At 29.0% G+C, this 13,504-nt stretch overlaps 1 protein-coding gene across 1 annotated transcript in view; it reads left to right on the top strand.

Annotated features, from left to right (window-relative positions):
• Positions 1 to 943: 943 nt before the first annotated feature.
• The window catches only part of LOC113551462 (protein Wnt-5b-like), a 64,238-nt gene continuing 51,677 nt past the window's right edge, over positions 944 to 13,504 (top strand). Inside the window, exon 1 of the mRNA XM_026953713.1 lies at positions 944 to 1,372. Within this exon, the coding sequence (XP_026809514.1) occupies positions 1,281 to 1,372 (92 nt within the window). The 5' untranslated portion in view covers positions 944 to 1,280. The remainder of the gene's footprint in view (positions 1,373 to 13,504) is intronic.

The raw sequence follows: 13,504 nt of genomic DNA on the forward strand, positions 1-13,504 counted from the left end.
ATTTTTTCTTTCATCCCCGACTATATTATGTTGGTATACTAGACAGGTGGGCCTATTAAGTATTAAAAAGTGTGGTTGATAATATTAGCAGTGAGAAATACATGAGCATCATTGATCAAACAAGTCTACCTAATATTTAAGATATTTTAAATATTAAAATATTAAAACATTCTAGTATTACTATTTTTCATAAATAATTGCATTGAATCTATCTATCTAATTATCACAAATATAATAATGAATATTAATTAAAAATATTAAAAATATAAATTTAAGTTTTTAATATTGCTTTCAATAGGAAGTATTGAAATATCATGATTATGATTTAATATATATTTAATGATAGTAAAATATAATATACAAGTATTACATGTTATTAAAATAAATCTAAAATTACTAGGGGTAAGCCTATTTAAAAACAAAACTAAAAAGTATACATCATTATTGATTTAAAGTTTAAACATTTTATATGTATAGCTCAACTCAATAAACCTATATAAATTGTACAAATATAATGTTTAATTAATTGAAATATTTTATAATACTTAAATTTAATTTAATTGTAAATAAAAATATGTTAAACATATAAGAAATTTAAAAGTGAGTCAAGTCTGTGTGTTCTATATAATATTAATAAGGAAATATTGTATGATTTTCAAATAAAAATAACGAGACTAAAAATACTTTACGTTTTGTTTATGTTATAAATAATATTTACAACATTATATTATATTTTTTATTTTTGAGGATTTTTATACGCAGTGTTATAATAAAAATCTTATTACTTCCAGGTTTTCTGAACCGTAATTATATTTGTTGAAGTGCGACCGTTTTTGATAACGAGAGTAAAATCTCGTATGGAGGGGGTTAAGGGGTTGTGAAAAAAACAACATGGGAGGGACCCGACCGCCGGTTTCTAATTCAGTGTTCTTTCAGACGGTAACGCCTCTTCACGGACCATTGTGAATGCAATGCAGTACGACGGTGTGGTGTGTCTTTTTAGTTCGTTTTATTCGTTCTTCTAAATTGTATCCATAAATATAACATTTTTATTTATATGATTATTAATATATATATACGTGCGCATAAATTTATAAATATATAAATATATATATATACATTCTATAAATATTTAAGTTACAGTATACAACGTATAGTGATTTTCGAGATTTTTCAAAAATGAATGAATGGAAAGCTCACCGTGCAATATTATAGTGATTCAACGTAGTGCGATAGTCAATATGTTCGATTAAAAATTGTGGCCGAGACACGATTCAGGCATGAATATTAATTTTGCTGTGTTTATTTGTGTCTTACTAACTGTTAATGGCGTTACGCGAGCGTATGCCGGACATGCTTCAAGTATAAAATCGTAAGTTAATTTAAAATATTTATACTATTTTTATGAAGTTATTTTGGCATATATTTTTCTCCATATTATTAAAAATTATTATGGTAATTGAAAATTAATATAACAAAAAACAAAAACAAGGGTCATCAATATTATCATAAAAAGAGAAACTGGGAACGTTTTACGTTTTAATTATTATTTCCAACCTCTTAAAATATTTACCCCACAACGCTTACCGTACGGGCATAACCTCCTTTTTAATAAAATAAAATATTTTTCCCAATGTTGCGTAGTTTGAATTTTCAACATCCATCGATGTAACTTTAAAGATTTATATTTTCTACGACTATTATTTTAATTAATAATTTATATTAAATAAGAAATTAAATAGGTAATAAAATAATATAATAATATAGGTAAACAATGATATTGGCGTACGATTGAAATAATTTGATTCTTTGCTTATTACTGGAACATGTGAGTCAGCTAAATATATCTAACGGTGTTCCCAAAGTTTAATATGCAATAACTAATTTCAACAATTGTTATCTTAATATTTTATAATTTTGGATTACATTTCAAATAATAACTAATCACTAATGATATATTTTATCTTAAAACTGAACTTAATGTGAGTTACTAAAAATTATATAATTAAACTTTTACCTAATGTATTCTATGATTAATGATTAATGTTATGGATCATCAAACTTAACTGACAATTATAAATTACTTTTGACGAAGGATGCAAATAACTGTATAGTATTTAGGACTAAACCTATTAATGTAAATACTCGGGAGAGAATACTTTTATTTTTAATTTAAATAAAATATGAGTATAATATACTAAATTACTACTTATTTTTAAACCAACAATAAGTTAAATTCTGAAATTAATTAAAAAAGAAATCTTCCTTATTGATATTTTATTAACTGAACAATTTAATAAACATAAAAATAATAATATTTTAATATTTACTTGCTTTAGTAGCTATGTACCTACATTTAAAATTTATACAAGAAAATTATTTCTATTATATATTTACTTAACATTTTAAAAATAAACCAGTCATTCGTGTAGATTTTAATTTTTATCAATAAAGAAATTGTATTTATTTTATTTTAAATAATAATAGATATTTAGGTATAATATAAAATCACAGTTATCTTATGTTTATTTATTTAATACCTATAAGTTCAAATAAATACATTTTTTTATAATTTAACTTTATTTGTAGGTATCTAAAAATAGTTTTATAGTTTTAAATTATCTAATTTTACATTTTTTCAAATTCTAAACTATTAGGTTGTATAAATTACTAACTAATTAAAAACTGTTATAATTTTTTGTTGTACATTTTTTTATGCATCAGCGAGTGTCATTATCAAGCATTTTTAGAATTATGATGATATTTTAATTCAATTTAAATTTTATAGTGTGATTAATGCGATAAAGACAATTTTACTCTTAATTATAAAGAAAAATGACTGAATCTTATATGATTTATGATTTCAACATTAGGATAATAATTTTTTTTTCAGTAAAATGTTTATATGTTATTATTTTTGAAATCACTTTTGAATACATACTATACCTGAAACTTAATAACATTGTTCTGTATTAAGTTTTCTGATTTTTGTGGTTAGAGCAAGGGATAAAAATGCCATCAATCAACTTATTAGGGGATCACAAATGGATATTAAATGATTAAAACCATGCGTGTAATTATGCCAGAAAACCTGTAATTATGAGTAGGAATGTGTATATGTATGTACAATAGTCACAGGGACCGCCATGCCATATTGTAGAAGGAAATATTATATTGTAAAAATACATTTAGGAATACCTCATTGTAAAGAGGGGAACATACCTTCTAATTTACGGCAAATTATAACTATTATTATTATTTTTTATAAGTGTGTTAATTTTCTTTCGTCTAGACTCACAAAAGCATATAACATGACCGAAAACCATATAGATATATTTTAGAGGTACCTTAGTACCTCTATATAATCGTCGGCATGTACAATGGGAAAAAATAGGGTATACTTTGTTAAACATATTATACGTTGTATATAGTATATACATACAACAATACATAAACATACTGACATATATATATATATATATTATAATATCTTTTATTGTTGTTATGCTGGCTTCTAAAAGGAAGGGGGAAGTGTAAAAAAAAATAATATCTGTCCGGCCGATCTGCATTGTTGAGTTCTTTTATGCACTCCATTCATAGTTTTTGGCACAAACCCTTTTTCCGCTAAGAAGTTATATTATTGAATTACCGTAAACTGATACGTCTAATCTTCTTCTTCTTCGGTTGTACGCTCAGCTCCCACCACAGGCAACACACCAGTTCGGAATTTTGTCTACCTTTTTATTCGTTCTCAGCAATCATTTGAACCGGATTTCTATCGTTGCAAAACGATCATTTAGAAACCCGATCCGTATATTATTGCGCATGAAAAAAACGGCATTAAGGCCGCAGACACAATTAACTCTATTCAACTGTCTACGGAGCTTCTGTGTTTACCCGCGTGACCGCTCTTTTCTGAATGTAAGCTTTTAAGCCCAGGATGTAGATACATATTTGATTTGCATTCAGAATACAATGAAGTACATTTCTATAGTGCTGTTTAATTAGTATTTTAATTGACTGCCAATGATACATAAATAGGTACTGTATATATGCATATTTCATACATAACACACACACACACTCGTGTGTGTGTGTATTTGAAATATAATGTTTCAAAATATGTACCCGTAGGCTTTATAAAAGACCACACACATTCAAAATACATATTATTGTTATTACGATTCAAATGATATAGCTATATAAATTAATTTATATAATATATTAGACATATATAAAACATTATAATATAATAAATGACCCAGAAGGATCATTTATAATTATTATACTTAAATCTATATGTGTTAGATTATCTCATAATTTTAACTAAATCACTTAACTATGAAAATCATACTTGCGTAATTTTCTTACCTATGAATTTATAATCATTAAATTGTTTTAAATAAAGTAAACAAACATAATAATTTTCAAAACAATAAAAAATAGTTATTAGGTACATAGTTAGTAAATTACATTTATATGTTATGTCTGTTTTATTCTTATAATTTAAATGTTAATAATTTGTATAGTGTAGATGTAAGTACTTACACTATATATTTACATAAAAAACTTCAGAAATACTGGTAATAACTAAATAACTAATAGGTGTCAATTGCATCACTTAATTTGTAAAGTCCCTGTTTATATTTTAGGTGCAGTACTTACCTAAAAAAAGTACTTATTTAATGTATTATATACATACTTAACATGGTTAAAAAACGTTAATTTCTAAAGTTAAACAAATAAAGGCGTGAATATCTTTTGTTGTGGGAAAAAAGTAAATGAAAATCTAATGAACTCTGACAAAATATTTATTTTTTTTATTAAAAAGTAAATAAGTGATAGTTTTTATATACGGTAATATACGGTTTATATTATGGAAATATGTACCTACACTGACTCAAGAGCAATTGAAAATCTTAGAATATTTACGATGAATTTGAATCTATATATTATTTATTTATTATTATATATATATTTCATTTAACTACAGTTTCATTAGTTTAGATATTTTTTTGAATGTGCATATTATTTTTTTCATAAAGTTATCAACATTTAAAACTATATTTTGAAAATTATTAACAAAAATATTTTAAATGTATGGAAATAATTAATAGTATAATATAATTATAGAAAAAATATATACAGTAGTTATATAAACTTATAGAAGAAATTAGTCGACACGCAGATTGTATAATGTATGTATATTAAATAATTAATTTATATCTATGACTAGTAACTAGGGACGAGGAAAGTCATTTAAATGAAATTGTAATATAATGTTATACATTTAAAATTAAAAGTATACAAAGATATTCTTATCAAGTTATAAAATTATTTAATAACTCAGTTAAAATTGTTTCTATCTTGATTTATTTGGTTTGAGTATAAGAATATAATACTGTGCAATTAAGTTAAAAAATTCAGCTTGCTCGTTACAAAAAAAAAGCAAATTTTGGATTTTGGTTAATATTGTTTTTTAAATAATCTGATAAAATGAAGAGAATATCTGAAGTATGTTTTTGTTAGCTATAGATACCTTCTATCAGAGCCGTGCCGTTAAGATTTGGCGCCCAGGGCAAAATTAAAAATATTCACCCCCTATTTTATTTATCATTATGCATTTCAATTTTTTTGGCGCCCCTTTAAACCATGTGCCCGGGGCGCATACCTCCTAGAGGCCCCCCACGGAACAGTTCTGCCCTCTATATTTACATTAACGCATAAACATACGTTTGAGTCTAAGTACTGTTCAAGTTTAAGTAGGTATAGGTATATAGTTGATAGATTACAATGTCTTCAGACTATTATAGATTTGATTATTTAAATACCTAATCAAAACCAATAAAATCTAATACTAAATCACTATTAGGACTATTTAACAACTATTTATTCAAATTTAATTAATTTCGATAGTATATTTTATGCGTTGTGCTAACGATAATATGTAAATCGTACAATAAAAACACGTTTAAATAATCTGATTATTATTTTTAAATTTTATAATATCCAGTATATATGATAATAAAATATAGATATCGTAGGTATAATAAATGGCCACAAGGATAACCGGGACTAACCTAATCTAGGTGGATGAGGGGGGTTACTGGGCTATGGTATCGGGGGGGGGCACTTTAAATAAGAGGAAATTTTAATAAAAAAAAAATTAATAGATTTATATTTTATATTATGCATAATAATATAATTTACTAGAAATGTGATACTACCGTACCAGTATATAAATATGTTGTTACAAACTTTGTAAAAAAAAAAAAAGTTTATTAGTATGTACGTATAATATGGACGAAAAATATATTAATGACCGCAAACCCAGTCGTGGCGTGTGCATAACGTACCCATAACGATATGATTACATTGATTACGATGCGTCTCTTGTGTTCCGGTGCAGTACGCAGCGGTGACGTCCGAAGTTTTAAAGAATATAATAATATCAAATCTACTGCGTCAACTTTTTTTGAAACGTCGACCCAACAACGACGCACGTTATCCGGACGGACGATATTTTTTTCTTTTTCCAACCCATTTCACGGCTGAATAATAATTATGCCGAAAACCCGTGTGTCGTATATTATATATTATAAAGAATATGAAACGAGCCACTACCTCACTAATCGACTTCAACCATGCGTATAGTGCGTACCTTATATATTATTATCATTATTAAATGTACGTATATAAGCACAAGCATAAAGCAGTACAGCGCAGTCGGATCTCATTAGTAACGTTTCGGACACCCGTTTTTAAAAGTCGATCAGATTACAAAGCCCATTTTTATTTTTTTTCCATTTTTGATTTCATCATACACAGGAGTGTAATTTCTGTATGAATGTATGATGGACGACAGTATATTTACACGTCATATCATTTAACCGCAACAATGCGATGTTGCGTGTAATAATATTAAGTTATGAATATAAATTTATAAATATTATTTATTTTTGTATTTCATATTCATATTTTGTATGTAATATGTATATTGTGTATTATTTATGTAACAGTGTACGTGAATGTTTCTATATAATATATACCTACAACATTACGATTACTACGTCATATTATAATATTATCAATAATTATGTTGCGCGACCGTAAATTATCGATTTTTAATTTAACTATTTTTTTTGTAATAGATATTTGACTGAAGAGAGGAAAAAAGTAGATCCGAAGCGCGCACTGCCTCGGTGATTAACATATTTTTCGTACGCTTATAAGTTATAACCTAGGTTACTTAGGTACACTCTTTTTCTTCTATTTCATGTGGCTTTTATTATATTATTATGTTACTATATCTTGCGTTACAGCATGCCAGCGTCATAACGGTCGCAGTGCCATACACACCATGGCGTATAATATTTTATTATAATTTAATATAGAAGAGCGTTTCCTACAGAGTGGATGTTACTTATCACGTTGGTGAAAATTTAAAAATGATTAGAAATAATACTGATAATAATAATATATAATATAATGTATACCTAACTTAAAAGGGAAGGCGTTTGTCCGTCGAATATAATTATACATTATTATTATGCACACTGCAGTATAATATACGTTCGGGTTCGATGTTTTTACTCTCTCTCGTGTTCCGATAGATCGGCGGCAGCACAGACTCTAAGTCTATGGCGGTGGGTATGCCGACTCCTCAGTATATACGCACGTATTATATATATATATATATATATATACATATGGGTAGGCACATCGCGTAAGATTAAAATATATTTTTATATGGGCACTTCGGCTGATTTATACACTTTGTGGTCCGTCGTTTGTGAGACCGCGTATACCGACGCCCCTTCACCCACCCCCGACTACACGACGTCATTTCGCGCCGTGGTTTATAATAATAATAATAATATGATCGTGTCGGACGGGTATAATGACGCGTGTTCGACAGTTCTTTGCCGCCGCCGACAACACGACGTGCTGCAGCTACACCGCGTGAGTATATATTATTATGTATATAGGTAGAATTTAGTATATGTCGTGTCGTGGCCACTGCGTTCAGCGTTAATTTTTTATTTTTGTATAAGGGGAATTTATGTTTTACGTGTACAGAAATATTTTATGACCGAGTATGAAAAATTTGCCTGTATATATCGGAAGCGATGAAAAATTAAATTTTGTGGTCTTCAAACTGGATGCGTATGCTCCAGCATCTAGCAGAATGCATAACTAAAGCGACTATGTTATACGTAATCACATATTATAATATATTACTATAAACTTGCTAATGCGCTATCCTTTATAGGTCTACTTGGGTATACATATTATAATACCTTAAAATCAGGGGTTCAGACCGTTTAGATGAGTGAAGCGAACCGTTTAAAAACCACGCACTTCAAGTTTAACAGATAAGCGGATTTTTACTTCAAAATACATATCTATAAACTATGCTGATGTAATGTATTAATTGCGATCATAGGCTATACCTATATTATATTACTATAGTGGATTGTAGCTATATATTATATATTATTAAATACGAATCATGATCAGATGGTCTATATAGTAGATATACAGGTATCATTTGCTTGTTCGAAATATGAGAACTTTTTTTAACCTAAAAGCTATACTCTCTTCTGTAACGGTGTTATGGGCTTATGAACGTAGTATTTCAATTCCCATGTTACAATATATAATACGTATTTGATCATTTTCAGTCTTTAAAAAGACGCAATAAATTATACGGGGATAAAAATAATAATAAAAAACTCGTTCCAGACTTTCAGAGGGTCATTGTGCCGCACAGGGATAGGTTGCAGGGCGATAAAACAAATTTTGCACAGTAAAAATAAAGTATCCCAACTATTCCCACAAATATGAGTAAGCATATTCGTTCTGGTCGTGCGTATTATAGGTAAGGGACAAGGGTGTTACCATGAAGTAATATCCATAGCCGGCAGATGTACAATTATTGTAATGCAATCGGAAATATTTTTTAAAATTAAAAAATCAAAACGTAAAAACAGTATATTGTTTGTGTATATGGGTTTTTAGGCTAGTTGTTTCGTATTACATTTAACAAAAATGATTCTTTCGTGAGTTTTCAGTAGTTTTGATACTATTAAATACAACTAATATATATCTGATTTTACTACATAGTGCTCAGATCCTCAGATGCTAAGAAATCTGCTCTTTATTTAATAGAATTACGGAAAATTTACATCCGGTATAACTTTATGACTACCATCGCATTGGCTTTCTAGTATATTATACTTACATAGTTACATAATACAATTTAATAGACTTGTTATATTTTTATACTAATAAATACAATATGTATAGTAAGGTTAAATTTCATGGCTGAGTTATTTTATTGCAAGTTAAAAAATAAAAATAAAAAATAACTGATTTGGATTTCTAGGTATTAAAAATCATTAAAAATAACTGAAACAGGAACACGAATTCAAGACATATAAGCATATTATTACTTAGGCGGACCTAAGTATTTAGTCCTTCCCTTAAAAACAAATGTGTAACTTATGTATAAAAATATGTTATATAGATACTGTATCTATAAATTATAAATAATATGTATTTTTTCCCACTCATCAGCTTACATAATTGTCTTGTTATGGTTCCTAATAAATATTAATGTAGCTTTATACATTCCCGTTTTCTAAAGTACCAACACAATACTTTATGTATAATATTACTTGTATAGATATTCTGTGTTTCTGTGGCTATAATATATGTATGAAATTTAATTACTTAAAAAAATAACATTTTAATGGACCTGAAACTAAGCCTAAATCATCAAAAACATCGAAGAAATTGTGTATTCAAATTTCTTGGTCTAGCGGATGTCGCGTATTATTATTAAGTATACTGCGTAGCAGTCCGGTAGAGTGATGGACGAACGGTGTGCGACGCCCCCTATTGAAAAATAGTATGTGTAATTTATTGTCCAATAAACCGGACGAAGCGTTTCGACATTTTATGAAATAGGCGACGACGTGGAAACAAAAATAATATAATGGGAAAAAAAAACAGGGAAGAAAAAATCAATTAAATTTTAATCACAGATGCTGGGAGGAGTTGTACGAGTGTGTATCACTCTGCGGCCAGCCCCGAAAATTATTGGACACCGAATTACATATCTCAACACGTTGTAATCATATAATAATAATACTGGTTTTTTCCCTTCTTCGTCTCGTGTGAGAGATCCTTCTATACGAATAACCGTATACAAAAGAGAATGGAATGGAATGATATATATTTTTTTCCTTCGTCCGAGGTCTTCGACGAAAGGAATTCGAGTCTTCGGTAGCCAAAGTATGCGCCGACAAAAAAAAAAAAAAAATAAGGAAAAAAGTAATAATAACAATTTTTTCGAAAAAAATCGGTTCCGCTCTATGTAAGGTATCTCAATGTATATATACTACGGTTTACGTGCGTGAAACTTATTCTCAGGACCGCTCTTTTGACCTCGTGAACGTGTCACCGCCAAGTGGAATATTGACCGCAAACCTATTGTTTCGAATTAAAAGAGGAAAGCAGGGATTTAGATTGTTGCCTAGGTGATTCTCATTGTTTTCGTTCGTCATTGCTGCAGCCGTCACGAGTGTTTTAAGTATCTATACCTAAACAGTGTATATGTATATTATTTCTTTATCATATTCCCACGGAAAGTCATCAATTAGTATTACGTTTAAATCATATAGGTACGCCAACCAAGAACGTTCGAAAGAAACCGTATTACCATATAATAATAATCCATTGAAAACCGTATATTATGTAGATTTTAAATAATTGTATGTATAAAATAATATTTAGTAAATGTATATTATAAAGATTTTCAAATTTATAGGTGCATCGTATAGAATTCTACTAGAGTAGTATACGTATTTGAGACAAGAAATAATAATAAAATGAAAAACACCGTTGTATATTAAATAATATAATATTTTTTTTTTCACATTAATAGTATTACTTTATCAGTATATTTATATATAGGTAAAGAACATTAAGACTAGTTAAAAGAAATCATATTGCAAAATTACAAACCTACCAAGTGCACCGGCGCTTTCGCCTGTCAGTCGTAATAATATACATATATCTTCTTAAAACCCTGTACCCAGTATAGGTGATCTATATTATATATATTACTATCAGACTATATGTACAAGAATAATACGAAGTTACGATGGTGCAAAAATGCACAATATTTAGTATAATATGTCACGTAATTATTTACCGAAGATTTACTTGAATTTTTCAAACCTAAACAATATACACAATATATATCAATACATATTGTATGCAAATACAATGCATTGTAAATAAGCGTCGTAGTGTTGTAAAAAGTTGACCTATAGCCTACAAGGAGTCTGAATAATATAGATGATTGCAAATGATGTAAATTCTACCTTTAAAGTTTTTTAAAATTTATTTATTGTATCATTTGTTTACAGATTGTAAATATTTCTTAATATAAAAAAAAAAAATTCTACCTTTACGAGCAGCAGCCGCGTACCTATAATTTTCACGATACAAGCGGCACGTTTCATCGGGCTGGACGTGATATAAAAGGCACGTTATTGACTTATTTGCCGCAATTTCGTTAGGTTGCACAACACTATAAATATGTTTTTACTTATGTGGTTACGCGGACAGTACGGTTTGATTGAAAATCATTGTGAATCAGTCGGTGATGGTGAAGAAAACGGATGGTAACTAAATACTAAACCGCATAGCTCGTACTGTTCGTAGTCGTTAGGAAGATGATCAGTGGTCATTATCCGTTCGCCGCGAGTTTATATTTACAGTATACTCTTTACATACAATATGAACGGTGGCTAATACCTAGGTTGATATTACTGTATAATATATTACCGAGGTTTCCGGCGTGTACGGAGGACCGCAGGTTTATAGAACCTCACTTTGGAATTCATGAACATGTTCGAAAGTTGCCGCTGAAACGTTTATCCACAAAATCCATAGAGATTCTAAACGCGAGCGGCCAAACCACGGTAATTATTGCCGCGGAAACTATTGACAATATTATGGTCAATTCAGGTTCGTTGCGATCGGGTAATCGTCAGTTTTTTTCGCGCTAAATTTATTTATTGCTCCGTTTTCACATTTTATTTGTTTTTTTTTCGCATCCACATTCCGTAGTTGCAAAAGTATAGTATAGAATATTGATGTATAATCTTCCATTTTTATGTCGTTATATTCACAAGTGCGTATTATACATGTTATACATGTAGTGCTGTAAGTCGTTTAATAGCGAAAGTTCGAAACGAGTCATTATTAGCTCCAGTCAGTGTTGTTTACCAAGTATTGCCTTTAAATGTCGGGCGGCGTGTAAAGGTAGGATACATACAAACATTACAAACCATACAGTGTATAAAGTCATCTATATTATTTACGATTATTTATAGTATCCTTGCAGGAATATATACTGTTTCATACTGTTTCTTTACGTGCAATTATTTAGATAAAGGAATTAATAATTGCACTCACATAATATTGAAATATTTCTGTAAGGAAGGGGCGTAAGTTAGCACAACGTGGTCGTATTGAAATATATCAATTTTTTCGTATTTAATGTTTATAATTCATCACTATTGAAATATAAAATAAAGGGTGCTGCTGTTGCATACAAGTACAATATTACGGAATTACTCTTGTACTAGTACTTGGTGTTCAGTTTTATACCGCATATACTATCGAGAACGAACCGCAGCATGTAACAATCTTATCGTCTTCACAATAACATAATGTATACAGTGAGACATCGGTTTAGAGCGCACTTCACAGGTATTATATAGTATAAACATTGGTAACACGCGTACATTAATGTTTATAAACTAAATAATAATTATATATGTATAAAAAAAAAATAAAATATATTGATTATAGGTAATAAAATAGTAATATGAATTTGTGTGTGAATTAGTCGATGGTATAAAATGTATTGGATAAATCGTTTGAACAATCCGCATAATACTGTATACTGCTGCAGAGAATGTCGCGAGCAATTAACGTGCTTATTGATATATTATGTAAACTGTAGTAGATTATTTATGTAAAATGTAAGCACATTATTAACTTATATGTATGTAATAGGTACTATTATAAAAATGCACATTCTTCTAATGTATTAGTATTTATATTATAATATAATATTTTGTTGATGCATTTGAAACGAGCCTGGAAAATTTTCGGACGGTAATATAATTATGACTTAGTTATATCTTTGTCAGACGATAACGACGTGTATTATGGTGTGAATCATTGTGCGGGTGGTGGAGCGAGTTTTTTTCGCGGTATTGGTGTTTTGTTTTGCCTGTTTTTCTATATGTGTCCCTCTCACTTTCTTAAAGCCATTCTGTTTCTCTCACATCCATCGCAATAATCGTGACGATGTTCGCCGCTACACCGGTTGTTCGGTCGCTGCTGTATCTCTGCCTCGTGGATAGAGCCGTGACCATGTTCGTTAACGCATATGCAAGTATGTAAGTATAGGTATACA

This window comes from Rhopalosiphum maidis, chromosome 2, assembly GCF_003676215.2.
Source record: "Rhopalosiphum maidis isolate BTI-1 chromosome 2, ASM367621v3, whole genome shotgun sequence".
NCBI lineage: Eukaryota > Metazoa > Arthropoda > Insecta > Hemiptera > Aphididae > Rhopalosiphum > Rhopalosiphum maidis.